Here is a 17,626-nt window from a genome sequence, read left to right on the forward strand (position 1 = left end):
AACTTTAGTTTTATTCATATATCAGTTGGTTCTTGTTACGAATTACAGGTAATTTTGTTTTCGTTGCTCACGTTTACGTTGAGTTCAAGAAAAACCAAATCTCCTTCAATTTTCACATTCTCTAACGTAAATTGAAGGTTTTTGGGTACTGAACTTGTCATTTTTAAGTGCTCGTCCGGAACCCCTCGAAATGTGCAGATGAAGTCATCCACATGCTTTTTGAACAATTTTTCTTATCAATCTGCCACTCTGTCTGTTGAATGTTGCAATGCGCTCAAATCCAAACAACTTCCTACATTCTGGCGTATTCCTGAACTACTATTCTTTTTGCATTTTGCATGAAACCAGTTTTTGCGTGACTCACATTCTACTCTTTTTCCTCGGAAAGTTACTCTCCGTTTGCAGTCCTGAAATTCCTGTTTTGATCAGATTTAGAGATATTGTCATTGAGTTCTGGTTTTGGAGTGATGCCTCAAACTATTTCATCCAAAAGTTTGCTAGTAATACAGATAGTGATGCATCCATTGCTAGACCATATGATTGTACATAACAAATCAAGTCACATATAAAATAAACATTTGTCACCGTTAGCCTCAATAAACATTTCATTTCGGACCTAAGCATCTGTGGAACTAGATTGCGTGAGTAGAGTTCTCTTAGAGCAATTTCTATAGCCTCTCTAACTGGCAAATTGTTGTATAAACGTTTTACGTCAAGAGTTACTATCTGCTCGCTATCTTTAAGAGAGCGTGACTCTAGCTTTTCTATCATGTTTTGTGTTTGTTTTAAAGATTGCGCCAACAGTTTCTGGCAAAACGGTGCCAGACGCCAGTTCAAGTTTTCATAACTGCTACCAGGTATAGAAAGAACAGGTCGGAGAGGAGTATATTTCTTATGTATCCTTGCTAGGCCATGATGCCTCGCTGTTTGTGAACCAATTGATCTGAGTATTTGATATACTTTGATTCCATTTTTCTCGGGTTTTATCAAATATTGCAGGCTGTTATTTATCTGTTTATCAGTTTTGGTCATAATTTCATCTTCCGCTCCATTGAATTTTTGGAACTGATCCGATTTGAGCATATCGACAAATTCTTCTCTGTACGTCGTTTTAAAAATTCAATTTTTGAATTACACCTAGTTGACTTATTTAGGGTTTTCGAGTAATCAAGATTGATTTTGCAACCATTCGGTTTTTTAAAAATATACTTTAGCCACGTTTTTGGCAGCAGCAAGCACATGACTCAAAGAAGCTCAGGGATATGTGGCAATGAAACGCGATTTTTTAGGAGCTCCTCATCAGTTTGTGTCCATTCCACATTCCATGCTTTGGCTCGAACATTGCCCTGCGTTTTGGACAAGCTCTTGCCATCATTTTTCCTGTGAAACCATCCTAAACTGTTTTGGTGCCGTGATACTGTCTCCGGGGTCTTCTAATAAAGTTCCTTCGTTTTCCCCAAAACCAAATTGCATCTCAATTATTAGCGACAACACAAGCTGCATTACTTTTGTATCGTTGGGAGATTTTCGGCTTCAAAAACAACTTCCTGTTAGCTTTTTTCGTATGCTTGCAAATGAATTTTGCAAAAGAAATTTAAAAGTTATGAATTAGCATTTTAGCTTTGCTGAGAGCTGCTTTGGATATTTTGCTTTTGTGCTAACTTCCAAGATTGATGGGTGCACCCCCAATTGCGCATGCCATAATTTTAAATTATTGTTTAGTATGTAATGGTACGTGCTCTGTTAGGGGTTGCATGACGCACTGCTCAAATGGAAAAGATCCGAAGTTTCTACCACATCTCTTTTTAGACCGTGGTGATTTGGCAGTGTTCTTGTGGTGTTGATTTCAGTTGATCCTTACTACCAAATATCGTCTTTTCTCAGTATTTTTGGTCCAGAATGTCTTTGTCAACTCAAGCGATTGATCGAAGGTCAGCCAATTAGATGTTGCGTTAAAAACCCTGTGAAACATCCCTTGGATCACATTTTTCGTATGCTGAAACTGTGCACAGCTGCAAAAATTCTTTCCTGCGTCAGTTGTTTTTTGGTACCAATGATAAGTAATTTTATTTCGTTGCTTACAATTAGTAGCTATCAAGAAAAACCAATCACCTATGTCTACTTTTTCTAATGTATATTGCACGTTTTTGTGTAATGAATATGCAAATTTTAAGCATTCGTCCTGGTCACCACGAATTCTGCAGATAATGTCTTCCACATACCTTCTGAATATTTTTTCCCAGCAACATGCGCCTCTGTCTGTTGATTGTGGCAATACGTACTAATCTAAACAACTTCCTGCGTGTTGGCGTATTCCTCAACTGCTATTCTTTGGTATTTTGCATGAAACCAGTTTCTGCATGACTCACATTCTACTCCTTTTCCTGGCAAATCACTCTCCGGTTGCAGTCCGTACAACTCCCGTTTTGATCAGGTTTTGAGGTATTGTCACTGAGCTCTGGTTTTTGCGATGATGCCTCAAACTTTTTCTTCCACACGTTTAATAGTATTACAGCCAGTGATGCACCCACGGCTAAACCATATGATTGTACATACGAAATCACGTCACATATAAAATGAACATTTGTCACCGCTAGCCTTATTGAACATTTCATTGCGGACCTTGGCATCTCTCGAACTAGGTTGCTTGAATAAAGTTCTCTTAGAGCAGTTTCTATAGTCTCTCCAACAGGCACGTTGTTGTAAAAACGTTTCATGTCGGGAGATACTATCTTTTCGTTTTCCTTAAGAGTGCGTGACTCCAGCATTTCCAGCATATTTATCCTCAAGAGAGCGTGACTGTAGTTTTTCTAGCATCTTTCCTGTCGACTACAATGGTTTCTCCCGGGAGTTTCTGGAAGAATGGTGCCAGAAGTAAGTTCAAGTTTTCATAGCTGCTACTAGTTATCAAAAGAACAGGTTGGAGATGTGTATCTTTTTGTTTATTTCTTTTGGAACTGATCCTAGTTTAGCAAATATTCAAGCTTTTCTGATTTACATCGTTTTAACAATTCAGTTCGCTAGTTACAGCTAGTGACATTTTTTAGGGGTTTCATGTAAACAAGATGTGTTTTCGCAGTTTGATTTTCTCCAGATATACCTCAATCACGTTTTTGGGAGCGGTAAGCACCTACCTGAAAAAAGCACAAGGTCAAGGCGGCAATGAAACAGTTTGCTCAGGAGCTCCTCTTAAGTCTGTGTCTGTTGCGCGCTCCTTGCTTTGGCTCTAGCTTTCCTTTGCCTTCTTCCTGGGTTTGTGCCTTTTCTTCCTGAGCCGCCCTATTAAATTGTTTTTGAGGTGTGATACTGTCTCCAGGGTCTTCTAGTAAAGTTTTTAAATTCTCCTGAAAACCAAATTGCATCCCTATTATTAGCAACAACACAGATTGCATTTTTTTGGTTTGCTGGGAGATTCTCCGCTTCAAATACAATTTGTTCTTAGCTTTTCTTGTATGCTTGCAAATAAGTTTTGCTAAAGAAATGTAAAAATTATGATTTAGCATATTAGGTCAAATCAGGTCAGGTCAGGTTTTCTGGTCGACAGGCGTTGCCTCTGGGACAAGCTCCATCGTTCCATTCCACATCTCAAATGATTATGTGGAGTTCAGCCCAGTATCTGTCTAGTCTACTTTTGTAGATGTTTAGACTGGGCTAGACGTAATTTTTTCTGGCAGACAGTTCCATTCTTTAGCTGCTCGCACAGTAAAGCTAATATGTCTGCTTTCTATTCTTGCTTTTTTCGACATCACCTTTTGCTGTATTCCTCTGGGGATTCTTGCGTTAGGTTCAAATAATCTGTCACCTGCACTGCTATTGTCAAACTGGTTTGTTATCTTGTACATTTTTCTCATGGTGCCTCTTTTCCTTCTGTAAGCAAGGGTCGGAAAATTCAGTACCCTTAGTCTCAAATCATTGTCCGATTCGCTCGATTGACTGAATAATTTTGTTGCTCTCCTTTTGGACATTTTTGTTCAGTTTGACATATGTTCTCATGTGCAGGTTCCAAACTTGATTCCAAGTTTGAAGGCGGGACCGAATGACCGACTTGTAAATACAGCTGAAAATCTCAAATGTGATGTCGCCGAAGATTGTTTTCGTTAGGGCAAAGATTCTTTTGGCTGTTTTAACACTGGTTCCGCGTTGGCTATTTTCACACTAACACCATTTAGGGCATACTCGGTTGTTGGCAAAACTTTTGCGCCTGTGATTGGCAAATATACTTATTTCTCTTCCTGAAATTGCAGGAGAGTTTTTCTTGACCAGTTCTCAAGGCGATTGAGATCCTCTTGTAGAGTTGTTTGGTCGTCCGTTGTGTCCATTTTACGGTAGAACCAATGTTGTTAATATGCATGATTAACAGTATGTTCCCTAAAAGAGAAACTTGTGGGATACCACTTAAAACGTTACCCTAAGAGGAACTCTTCCCATTGACAAGAAATCTCTGCTCTGGTTGTTTTCCGTAAGCCAATCCTGGATCCTATCGAAAGCGTTTCCAGAGAAACCTATTAAATTCATTTTAGCCAGAGGTCGTTGATGTGTGACACTGTTAAACGCTTTTCTGAGGTATAGGTAAGTCACAACAGTGTCTATCTCTTGCTCCATTTTGTCAGTCCTTTTGTCAATTGCGTTGAGGGATTGCAGTTGTGTTGATTTGCCGGTTAAGAATACAAATTGTCCTGATTTGACGGTCACCGGGATATAACATAATATCCTCACGGATTATTTTCTCCATGATCTTGCAGAAGTGATAACGCAGATGGTTTTTTTCGTTAGGGCAAAGATTCTTTTGGTTGCTTTAACACTGGTTCCGCGTTGGCTAATTTAACATTAACACCTTTTAGGGCGCATTCGGTTGTTGGCAAAAGTTTGACGCCGGTGATTGGCAAATAGGCGCATTTCTCTTCATGAAATAGCAGCAAAGTTTTTCGCGACCAGTTCTCAAGGCGTTTGATATCCTCTTGTAGAGTTGTTCTGTCGTCCGTTGTGTCCATTTTACGGTAGAACTTGTTGTTGTCGGCGAAGAGTAGAATGTTTAATTTGATTTTCTCTCCAATGGTGTTAATGTGCATGATGAACAATATGTTCCCTAAAACAGAAGCTTGCGGGATACCACTTAAAACGTTACACTAAGAGAAACTCCTCCCATTGACAAGAAATCTCTGCTCTGGTTGTTTCCCGTAAGGAAATCTTGGATCCTATCGAATGCGTTTCCAGAGAAACCTATTAAATTCAATTTAGCGAGAAGTCATCCTTGAGTGACACTGTTAAATGCTTTTCTGAGGCAGAGGTAAGTAACAACAGTGTCTATTCCTTGGTCCTTTTTGTCAGTCTTTTGGTCAATTGCGTTGAGGGATTGCAGTTGTGTTGATTTGCCGCTCAAGAATACAAGATGTCCTGATTTGACTGTCGCCGAGATATAACATAATATCCTCACGGATTATTTTCTCCATGATCTTGCAGCTCACTGATGTCAGGCTTACAGGTCTGTTGTTGTCAGGCTTAGACATTTTTCCTTTCGTGTAAATGGCCGATAATTCAGCCTCTTTTGAGCCATTTGTTAATTTCCCTGTGCCTCATGAGTTTTGAAAAATAAGAAACAGTTGTTCATGAATGTAACTCCTGTCTTCATAGAATATTTCTGGCGGTAAAATATCTGGGCCTCCAGATTTAGCCACATTCAGATGGTCCAATTCTCTTCTCGATCTTCAGCAAAAAAAACTTGTCATTTGGAAAAGCGCTGACTGGAGTGGCAACTGGTTCGGCTGCTTCATCGTTCGAGTGGATTGTGAAAACTGATGCAATGAAATATAATAGCATTTCCGCTCTTTCTTGTCATCTGCAGTAAATGGTGCATCAGGTTTTTGCAGGCTTGGCGTTGCTTATTTGCTCCTAAGCCTGCTATTTATGTAGATTGAATACTTTTGGACTTTTTCCAGTTTCCAGAGACACCTGGATTTCTTGGCGAATAGCCACAGCCCTGGTTGAATTCATGAGTTCGTTTCTGATTTAGGTATACATTTTGTATCTGGCCCTCAACTTGTCTTTCAAGTAGTTCCTCCACATTCTTTTCTTGCGTTGCAGTATAGACAGTGTTTTTGGGTTCAGCAGGAAGCTGACATTTGCTTCTTTTTACCATAACTGTCGGCACGAAGCGTTCGAAAATTGTGAGCAATTCGGCTGTGAACAAACATACACCCCTGTCCACATCAGTTTGGTTTTTCACTTGCAACCAATCCCTTGTAATTGATTCTGGCATTTCTAGGTAGCGGGCTTTCTTGAAGTTTGGGCGATCTTTATTTGTTTCTTCCTCGACCGATATTGCAATTTCGGCTTAGATATGTACTTGACCACTTTTGCCCAATAGATTGATATATTGGATGCTACTAAGAGTCGGTGTTACATCACAGAGAAGGAGGTCTAGTAAAGATGGTTGTGTCAGTTGTGCTACCCGGGTATTCTCCGTTGATTTGTTGGGTGAGGTGGCAATCTCGCACAGTGTTTCCAAGAAGTTGTTCTCCTTCGTAACTTCTTCAACTTGCTTGATTTATTCGTCCCATTTTAGTTTCGGATAATTGAAGTCGCCGCAGATTATGATCGTTCCTGTGCCAGTTTTTTTTGTTCTAGGTGATGAACAGTCGATTTAAATCCCCGTTATCTATCTCCGAGGAAATAGGGCTTCGGTATATTGATGCGAATAACAGTTTTTTTCCAGAGATTCGAATCTTGACAGCTTGCCAATCCATGAAATTCGATTTTACATCTATGAGTTGGTAGTTAAATTTGGAGTTTAGGTACATAAGCATCCCTCTATCTGGGTTTTCTGGGTTCATGCTGCTTCCCTCAATGCTGTAACCATCAAATTTGCAACGCAATTAGCTCCAACGGACTTTAGTGTTCTTCGGCTTCTTTTCTTGTATCGCTATTATATCTGGTTTGTGTTCCGCTTCGTAGATAGCGGTTTTCATTTCCATATGTTTATCTTCAGTTAGTGTGTCGGCATTAGCGAAACAAAACGTCAGTGGAATTTTCTGCTTTCGTTTGCAGAGCCCTTCTTTGATTTGACCCTGATGACTTGGTTGTCCTCACGAGGTTCTCGTATGTTCCGTCCTCCGATTCGGTCATGGCTTTTGCTCTCTGTATGAGCTTCTGGATTGCATCTCTGTCCTTGAAGCTCCTGTCTGGATGGATCCGTAGCTGCTTCATTGAATCTTCCGCATTAGCGAGCCGGTTGAGATTTTTCATGATGTCATACACTTCCGTAAAATTGTTGAAGGTCACTCGTATAGATATGGCTTGAGCTGGGTTATCGACATTCTCTGGTTTTCTCCCCAGCCTTACTTGTTTCTCTACAGTTGCGTCCGTTATATCAATCAGAACCAAACACTTCTGGATTAGATCCTCGTAGTGCTTGAGTTGCTCTTCCCTTGGGAACTTTGGATCCTCGTTGGCGCTGAAGATAAACACGTTGTTTTGCATTCGCATTTCTTGCTGTTCTTGTTTTTTTGTTCATTTGTCTCATGGATTATTTCTTTGAACGGTTCAACCTGAATTCTTTCCTTTTTTCTACGCCCATCCACACGACGTTGTTTCTCTTCCAGTTGGTCTGTTAAGGGAAGGAGGCCCCGAAATGAATTTGTAACGATCCTGATTCCTTGTTTCCATCTTGCTCATGGTTGCATCAAATCCTTCCTCATTTGTTGGGATAAAGAATTACTCACGGTGTTTGCCTTCTCTGTGTCGATTAGTTCTTTGACTGCCTTGGTACAGCTCTCACAGCACCAAAGCAACGAAGGTTGGGTTATGTACTGATAGACTTCATCGGTCACTCCAAAACCGTGAGCACACAGTTGTTTTTTTTACATCTGTCGCAATCCATCAGTTGTTCATCGGAATGAGCGAACAAACTGTTGTAGTGGTTGCGGTTGCAAGCTTCATCGCTGACTGATTGCTGGTTTTTCTCTTTCTTTCTCCGATTTTTATATTTTCACATCTCTAGATAGTTAGCTTGATCTAAGATAATGAAATCTCAAGAAGACTCAAAGCTAGAATGAAATAATTACAGATCACTGGGGTGCTTTTGCTTTATTCCTTTCTTCTTGAGCTTTTCCCCGCTTGTTCGCGCTTGTTTTTTGTTCCAGGGCATTTCTTGTTGAAAAGTTTGAGCAATTGATGTCAATTCGTTCAAAGAGTTTTGACAATCCACTGCTCGGAGATTCCTGTTGGTTGAACTTGGCGGAGGTTGTTGACTTTATTGGGTTCTTTCTGTTTTTTCTTGGAAATCAGCTTTTTGATGTCAATGGTGGTGATGTCAAGTCATCTCAGCTGATCAAAGATAATGGCCGATCCAACTCGTCTCAAGTCAAGGACAGCAGGATAATCGTTGCTGGATACTCTTGAGAGTCTTGAGCAGTGTCCACGTGTAGCAGGGCTTTGTGTTTTTTATGCGGTCGTACGATACAGTGTTGCTAATTACGACGTGCCACAAAAATATATCTTTCCGGCCTTTCAAACAGCCCTGGTCTATGAGGTTCTTGTTTTTTGCTCGAGGGCTCAGGTTTAGGCCACCAAGTGTAAAAGCGTGCCTTGCAATCTCTTTCTGTTCGGGAAATTTTTCCTGGTGACTGTTTCTTGGGTCGAGAGCGTTCCGAAAGGACGAGGCACCAATAAGATACACCATGAAGTGAAGTTTTCACCCGTTCTAAGCTACAGTCGAACGGGATTTTTCCTCTGGTGTGCGGTTTTGCCAATACTCTAGCTCAATTCAATCTAGAAACAAATCAGTTTGAAAAGTGGAAAGGTGCAGCTATTTAATAAGTTTATCACAACAATATAAGTTTATCACAACAATATTGGTTTTTGTTGAGAACAGTTTTAGATATTTTTTTCTTGTGCCCCCTTCCAAGATTTGTGGTGGTATCCCCAATTGCACGTGCCATAATTTTACATAATGGTTTAGTATGTAATGGCACGTGCTCTGTAGCGGGCGTGCATGACGCACTGCGCAAACGGAAAAGATCCGAAGTTTCTACCAGCTCTCTTTGTAGTCCATTGTGATTCAACAGTTTGAACAGAAACTTAGCCCTAAAAAAATCGAGGTTCTTTGTCCATCTCTTTATCTGGCTCTATCCAACTCTTATAAGACCCCATCTAATCTTTATTTTTCTCACAATGTTCTGCAATCCCGAGAGGGAACTACTCAAGGCGACCCACTTGCAATGGCAATGTATGGACTAGCTATTTTGCCCCTCATCGAAAAGGTTTCCGACGACAACCTGATTCAAAATTGGTACGCGGATGAAGGAAACGCCGCCGGATCGGTCGAAGTGCTGAAAGTCCTTCTATCGAAGTTGAAACTGCATGGTCCTTCATTCGGCTATAATGTTATCAAATGCCATCTTATCACCAAAGCAGAGTTCGTCAATGACGCGAAAAACGTGTTTAAAGGTGAAGAAGTAGATAATATTCATGGATCAAGAGACCTTGGATCTGTTATCGGAAACGTGGACTCCTGCAAACAATACATAGAAGATCAAAACAAAAACTATCTACGTATATTGCAAAAATTATCCAAACACGCAAAAATTGCACCCCAAAATGTGTACAAATGCTTGAAAAAGTCTGTGCAGCATAAATTAACCTTCTTATCGAGGACAACGCCAGACACGTTCGACTTGTTGGAAGAAGCCGAGAAAATTATCAATTGTCATCTAATCCGTAACCTTGTATGTAACACAAATTATGACGAGACCTATCGCGACATATTTTCACTCCCCGTACAAGAAGGTGGACTCAACATCAATCGCCCTGAAGATAGAATTCTCGAATACAAACGTTCAAAAACCATTTCAGAGCCGCTATCCCTAGGGGACGTATCAAACATCGAGTCCGAGCAATTAAAAAGAGTTGAGAAGATCAGAAAAGATAAATCAGTGAAAATGATTGAGAAAAAATCCAGCATTAAAAACTGTTTGAATGCACACAAAATGTATGCAATTGATCTAGCCTCTGAAAAAGGAGCTTCATGTTGGCTTAATGCCAAGCCATTGAAAAAGTATAACTTCAATCTGTCCAAGTCTGAATTCCGAGACGGTATTGCTCTACGGTATGGTTGGGAGCCCCCCAAACTTGCGTCCAACTGTGTTTGTGGCGAGCCGTTCACAGTTGCCCATGCCCTTCACTGTCCCAGAGGCGGGTATACCCACTTAAGTCATAACGACATCCGTGACTCTTTCGCTAATCTGCTTGAGGAAAATTGTTTTGATGTTGAAATCAAGCCTAATCTTCTGCCACTGCAAGGTGAGTCCTTTGCAAATAAAACTACCAGCACTGAAGATGACGCACGATTGGATATTAAAGCCAATGGCCTCTGGGACAGCAGATTCACAAAAACGTTATTCGATGTAAAAATCTTCAACCCCTTTGCCAAAAGCTGCCCGAAAAATATCGAAGACGCGTATAGCTACCATGAAAATATCAAAAAATTGAAATACGAGCCTCGAGTTATAAATGTTGAGAAGGGCACCTTCGGTCCGTTGATTTTTTCTTGCACAGGAGGAGCAGGAACTTCAGCAACTCGGGTGATAAAGCAAGTTGCCAGCAAACTGAGCCTTAAGCACGACGACTCGTACGCCAGCATCATCACGTTTATCCGAACGAAAATCAGCTTTGCGCTACTCCGGAGCTCCGTCCTCTGCCTGCGCGGTTCCCGCTCGCTCCGACGACCGCAGCCGGTCGAGGCTTCCATGGGGGTGGTGGTCGAGGAAGGGAGGCTTTTATGTTGATACTCCTTTATTTGATTTTCTTTTAAATTTGTTTTACGTTCTGATAATTTTTATCTCACCTTAAGTTAATTGCTGGTTTGTAGCAAACCCCTCGCTGTACCCAACCTTCTCTCATCTCCTTTTTAAATTCGTTCTTTTTCTTAACTGGTACCGATTGAACTAATTTTTGCCACCATTTTTGTAAATACTGTTCTGAGAGAGAGAGAGAGAGAGAGAGTTTAGGCTTCTGTGGGTCTTTCCACATGGGTTTGCACCCTTCATATCACGACTGAGCTGAGCTTCTGCACCGGGTTACAATGTCCACAGCTGCAGTTGAAAGCCCAGGAACATAAGTTGACTTCCGAATAACTTTTGAAGAAGTAGTTCCAGTATATTTTTGTTAAATATTTCTTATCAATTTGATCGAGATCGACTTTCCCTACTTTTCGTATTATATTTAGTAAATAACTGGTTCTTTTCCAGAAGTTTTCATCAGCCTTCCTTGTTCTTGTTTTATTAATTGTTATTAGCTCGTTTTGACGTGTGCTTAACAACCCTTCATTATTGTTTTATATTATTTTTATATTGTAAGATCCTTTAAACAGTGAGATGAGCATTAATAGATCATGCAATTCGAAGTAATATGACAAAGGCAGCAACTTCAGTGTGGTCAGTCTTTGCTTGTAACTAATTTCCCAGTTACTGATTATCCACGACGTTGCTTTTCTTTGAATGCGCTCGATGTCTTTGCTTTCGGTCTTATTCGCGAGCCATGCTTGTGAGGCATAAATTATGACTGGTATAACGTAGCCGACCTTTCTCGACCTTTCTGTAACTGTTCTGATTAAACCTCACATACATTTTGTCTATATGCTATTGTAGTTTGTTCCCTTCTAATTTAAATTCACTTTCCTTAAGTAGTAGAAGTAGTAGAAAAAGCTTAGGGATTTTATACCCAAGGGAACATTTTGCCCCATATTGGAATTAGAGTTTCAATGGGTTCAGTTTTTCCTTAGTGGTACATTTTGCGCAATAACATAGTAGTCGCCAAAAGCTTATATTATTTTCAGAAATTACGGAGTCTCGCATTTGGATTTCGTTTCATTTGCGTCAGATGACGTTTCAAATAAGCAATAATGTGCTGGAAAACGATCTTGATATGTTTATCCAAATCTAACTTTCGATGATTTCACGGAATTGTGGCCGGAGAACTTGGCGTGAACTTCGGTTAATCTTTCTTGGTGATCAATTTGGGGTAATGTATTTTTTTACCTTGGCTGTGCTAAATGTTGGTTTTTCAGACAATGTCTTGTGGCAATATCAAAGTTCTATCTCCGGATAAGCACTCAAAATGTGCAAGAAGTAGTTCGACATCAAGGCGAGTCCTCGATAAGAGCCACTCATGCATTGTTAGTATACCTCTGGGTCTCTCCCATATAGCCTTCCAATTTGGAACATCTGCTTAACTGGGACTATACGTTTCATGTCCATTAAACTGGGGGCTTGGTGAGCTATAATGGGAAAGAACCGAATCTTCGATAGTTTGAAATACTTTTAGAGTGATTGTTCTTGTTCAAGTTTTATATTTTTCCTTTTGCAGTTTCCTGGATGCGAGCAGTCCTTCAAATATCCGTATTTGCTCAGGCGTCATTTAAAAAACCACGAAGCAGTGCAGATGAATTTTGGCAAGCAGAGTTTCAAGAGCATGTATCGTTTGAAAAATAAACTGGCTTTGAAGTCTACATCCATGAAGTGTGATCAACCTGTTTTGCTGAGCTACGACGACCCAAATCTGTGTACCATTGGAAGTGAGGAAACTCACAGTTTGCACCAATCAGTTTTTGAGTCTTTACAGCAATCAGGGCACGATTATACAGTTGGCGATACGGAAATTGATTTTAAAGACAACCACTGGAGCACAGAACTTCAAAACGATGTAGATTTAGTGCTGGATTCCGACTTATTGTGGCATCCAGAAAAACTTTTTGATGATACTCACAACTATGCACTAAGTTCTGAACTATCTGGCGGAGATAGTCCGGCTTTCAAATTATCTGCCTCAACAGAGAGAAAAAATGAAAATGTTCGGAATAGAAGTGATAGTAAAACATGCCAAGATCATCGCTGTTATAGTAGTGGTAATGTATAATTGTCATAGCATTAGAAAACTGATTCTTGTTTACTGCTGAAAGAAACATACTGGAAAATTCAAAACGGAGAGCTAAATTTTGTCTTTGTAAATAAGTTTTTTAAAAGTCTGCACTTGGGTGCCTTTCTCATTATACTCCTCTTCCACTGCGAAATTGACCTTTCCCATTATAACCACCCGCGCAAAGTTAAAGCACCTCCCCTGTTATGGTATTTTTACGGTACTGGGAAATGCCCGCAATGTTATTGGTTAATGGTGTGATATCCTTGGATATCAAGTAGTCCTAAAAAGGATTGTTTTGATGATCATAGAGTTAATAAACATTTGGTTGTTTTAAGTTACATTTCTTAACCGGTACATTTAAATTATACAAGTATATTTGTTGTTAAATTTACTATGCTGTAAACTACTGTACTCAATGCCCATATATGCTTCTGTTGAATCCGGATAAATATTTAATGAATACACATAACAAAAGTAACCTACTGAAAGCTATTATTTAATAAGGGAGAGAGAGAATAAAGTCTTGAGAACAGTTGGTTGTTTTAAAGAGAAGAAAACCGTGATCCACCACTCCGAAGAGCCTTAAGAGCTCAGGCTGAAAGTTAGACAAGATTATTAGTTGGTGACAGAAGGGAAACGGTTGATCTTACCTTCAATTGAAACTTTAAACTTCTGATCTTTTATTTCTCTTTATTTCGGCCAAAGTCAAATTGTCATCATCGCTTTCATCAGAGAGCTAAAAATTCATTCAAATTATTAACAAGCCATGCAAGTCATGCAAATCAATATTTTCAAAAGCTAATTGTTAAAAAGTTTGAGAAAACACCTGTTAGATAACTTGCAATTTGTATTATTTATTGCTGTGAAAATTCGTTATTGAGAATTATTAAGAACGATTTTTATTGAAAACGACTCTTACTACAAACACGGATCATCAACAGACGACAACCACAATCAGGCACAAAATCAGAAGAGGCCACACAATAAAAGCAACCGGATTTGGGAAGAAAGGAAGAAAACAGTTGGCTAAGAACTGCAAAGGGCTGAGAACTACAGAGTAACAGCCAGAAACGGACTTCAAAAGCTAGTAAGTTTACAATGCAGTAAAACCAATTATCTCAGTGTAGTTTATATATGTCATCAAGTGCTTTCACTGTCACTCTATCCATAGCTAATCACTCCGTGCTATCAGTGCTAAACTAGTCATCTTTTGAAACATTTAAAAGGGTTTTTGATAGGCGCATACAAGTAAAATACCGACTCTCTCCTCCTTATTTATTAGGATAAAAGTTAAACAAAATATAATTTAACAAAACGCATGGCTCAACCACATATCTCTCTCAGCCCATTCTCGGGCCTCGAACGTGAAAATTGGCGCGAGTTTGAAGCTTTATTACGCAGTATCATAGCAGTAACAGCAGTCCCTAACGATCAACAAGCAAACTTCTTGCGACTTCACTTAAAAGACGGAGCCCTTAGATTTTTTCTAACACTAGCTGAAGCTACTCAAAACAACTTAGAAAATGCACTCACAGCACTAAGAAATCAGTATTGTGACCCAAATTTAAGAGAAGTTCATGCAATAAAGTTAGAGAACTTTAAGTTTATTCCTGGAAAAACAACGCCAGAGGATCTTCTAGTACAGATTCAAACATGCGCACAGCAGGCTTACCCAGATCCTAATTTACCAGTTGTAGCGCCAGCTGCAAATGACGCAGATAGGCCTAGGTTTGACAGAGAAACCGCTGTAAATGCGGAAAGGTTAGCAAGCGCAGGTAGAAACAGAGAAAGTCAAATTAAAAGAGCATTTATCAGAGCAATGCCAAACTGGCTACGCTTAAAACTTTTTGAACTTCCTGAAAATGCTACCCCACAAGAAGCATGTAACGCAGCCCGAAAAAATTTAGTTTTGAAGGACCTTTGTCCCACAGATGAATGGTCACCAGGATCAGTTAGCGAAATTCAACAAGGAGTTACTGAGAATTTAGTAAATGCGCTCACAAAAATGGGCCAAGCACAAGATTCACTAGAGACAAAAATTTCGGAACTGACACGTAAATTTGATGATAGTCAAACCCGACAAGAAGGAAGCTCGCAGAAAAACATTACTCAGAACACACAAGGTGGCGGAAAAATTTTTAAACCACGAAATTGGAATAACTCAGGTCAGCGTTCGTTTAGACCAATTAACAATCAGTGGGGCTACCAAAATTATCAACAAAATACGAATAGACAAAAATTTCCAAGAAATAGAAACCTACAATGGCAATTTGCATTCCAAACATCTCCCCAGCAATTCTACCAGAACCAATTTCCGGCACCAAATCAATATAATCAACAAACAAGTCAGAGTCAATTTTCTGAGCAAAACCCCCAGGTTTCCCAAACTTTCCAGACAACAGATCAGAGTTTCCACTACCCATATGTGCAATCGGCACCAAAAATATGCTTCAAATGTGGATATCCCAACCACTTAGCAAAGGACTGTCAAACTTCAAGTAACCAAAATGCTAATCAGTACAAATCTGAAACGTTACCGTTTCCGATGCAAAAAAACTAACTAAACCACAGCCAAATGAGTCCAATAAAAAACAAAAAAATATAAAAGAAAAAACTCAAAAAATTCATTATAATCATCATGTAGAGTCATCATCTATAAATGCTGTTATAACGTTAGAAGGAGAAGAGCTCTCCTATGTTCAAATAATTTCTTGAAAAATTTTAAACGTCGAGCACTAGTTGACACAGGAGCAACAACAAGTGCACTGTCGGAGTCAGTTTTATTGGAGCTACAGAAAAATAGCGTAATAAATAAAAGCTCTTATTGTGAACCAAAATTCAGCCAAGTTAAAACAGCATCAGGCCAAGTAATAAACATTGATAAACAAGTATCAGTTGATTTCCACATCGGTGACTACAAGTTCACAGAAGATTTTTTAGTGCTACCTAAAATGAACAACATAATTATTGGAAATTCATTTTTCATAAAAAATAATATCCAAATTTGTCCTAGAGACAAAATACTCAAGTTTGAAGACATGTCTGTTCATTTGAATGAAATCAAACCTGTAACAGGCAGACGTAGAATATTGAAACCTTGCAAGTTCAATTTAACTGCTGCAAGAAAAATAATTATTGAAGCACAGTCCCAGAGAGTCTTAGAATGCAAATTTGAGGACTCACAGCCTGAAATCAAACATTGTAGTGGAGTCGTTACGCCTCAAAAACAGTTTGAAACAGAAACAGAGTTATTGGTTAGCTCAGCAATAGTAACAACAACTGAGACAAACACAGTTTTTGTCCCAGTTATAAATTTCAACACTCACCCAATTACAATAAAAATAAACACACCAGTAGCACAATTTAAAGTTTTAAACTTCCAGGAGTTACAAAAACTTCAACATGTTAGTTCAGATACTATACAATTAGCAAAACTGAGAGATGAATCAAACTACTTAGCAGAAATTAACAAGTTAATAGAAATACCAAAAGCGCAACAAACTGAGAAACCAGAACCAGAATACGACAAATTTTGGTTTCCAACACCGGAAAACTGCCCAGACATAACCTGTCTATCAAATTGGCAAAAACAGGTATATGATAAAATAAGTGAGTACAGAGAAAGAGAAAAAATGAACCCAATAGAAAATCAGAGTGATAGGAATGAGTTTTTACAACAATTTTCTTGGCAAGACTCAATCTTATCAGAAACAGAGCGTAAACAAGTTGAACAACTCCTAGTAGAAAATTTTGACTTATTTGCTAAACACAGGTTTGATGTTGGCTACAATTCTGAACTGCAAATAAAATTGACACCATCACATTAGTTACCTGTGTATTTACAAAGCCTTCACACTCCAATTCATCTTAGAGATGAACTTCTGACTGAATTAGCTTTAATGCACTACTTCGGACTAATAACAACTTTGTCAAACTCAAAGTATGGAAGTCCCATTTTTGCCCAACGTAAAGAATCAGGTAAACTCCGCATTCTCATTGATCTCCGTCGAATAAACCATTTACTACGAAACGACTACTTAAATTCAAAGTTTCCAATTTCAAATATGCAAGATGCAGTGAATCATTTTGCTGGAAAGAAGCTATTCTGCAAGCTTGATTGCTCTCAAGCTTACCACTGTGTACAGATGGCTGATGATGTTTCTGTACAACTTCTATCATTTAACTTCGCATCTCGAACATACGCATATAAGTGTCTCGCACAAGGACTAAGCAAATCAGTAACTGGATTCAGCGCCTTTATTAGACATTACCTTGATCCTTGCCTTACAGCAAATGTATGTACCCAATATATGGATGACATAGGAAGTGGAGCTGAAAATGTTACCGAACTTCTGAGAAATCTTAAGCAAATAATTGATTGTGTCAGAAAATCGGGGTTAAAACTCTCACCCGAAAAATGTATATTTGGAACAACCAAAATTAAATTTTTGGGAAACATGCTTAGGCCAGCTGGAATTCAACCAGAAAGTAAGAAAATAGATAAATTTCTGTCAAAAATGAAAATGCCACAGACAGTAAAGCAGGTAAAGAGATTGATTGGATTTGTCCAGTTCTTTCGTAATCATATACCTAAGCTAAATGAAATCTTGATACCTTTTTATGAACTTCTCCAAAAGTCAGCATTTTTTTCAACAAGTGATCGTCATCAAGAGGCTCTAGAACAGATACGTAATGCCTTGAGGAAAGCAACAAC

At 39.1% G+C, this 17,626-nt stretch overlaps 1 protein-coding gene across 1 annotated transcript; it reads left to right on the plus strand.

Annotated features, from left to right (window-relative positions):
• The first annotated feature begins 11,834 nt into the window (after positions 1–11,834).
• On the plus strand, positions 11,835–13,670 carry LOC142358157 (uncharacterized). Its single transcript, XM_075409618.1, has 3 exons — positions 11,835–11,987; positions 12,062–12,169; positions 12,361–13,670. The coding sequence occupies exons 2-3, from the start codon at positions 12,065–12,067 to the stop codon at positions 12,907–12,909; spliced, it is 654 nt and encodes a 217-aa protein (XP_075265733.1). The 5' UTR covers positions 11,835–11,987; positions 12,062–12,064; the 3' UTR covers positions 12,910–13,670.
• The last annotated feature ends 3,956 nt before the right edge of the window (positions 13,671–17,626 follow it).

This window comes from Convolutriloba macropyga, unplaced genomic scaffold (assembly GCF_964194025.1).
Source record: "Convolutriloba macropyga unplaced genomic scaffold, txConMacr16.3 SCAFFOLD_909, whole genome shotgun sequence".
NCBI lineage: Eukaryota > Metazoa > Xenacoelomorpha > Acoela > Convolutidae > Convolutriloba > Convolutriloba macropyga.

Coding starts and splice junctions, on each gene's coding strand:
- LOC142358157 (XM_075409618.1), top strand. CDS start 12,065: ATGTCTTGTGGCAATATCAAAGTTCTATCTCCGGATAAGCACTCAAAA. Junction 12,170..12,360: donor ATAAGAGCCACTCATGCATT/GTTAGTATACCT, acceptor TTCCTTTTGCAG/TTTCCTGGATGCGAGCAGTC.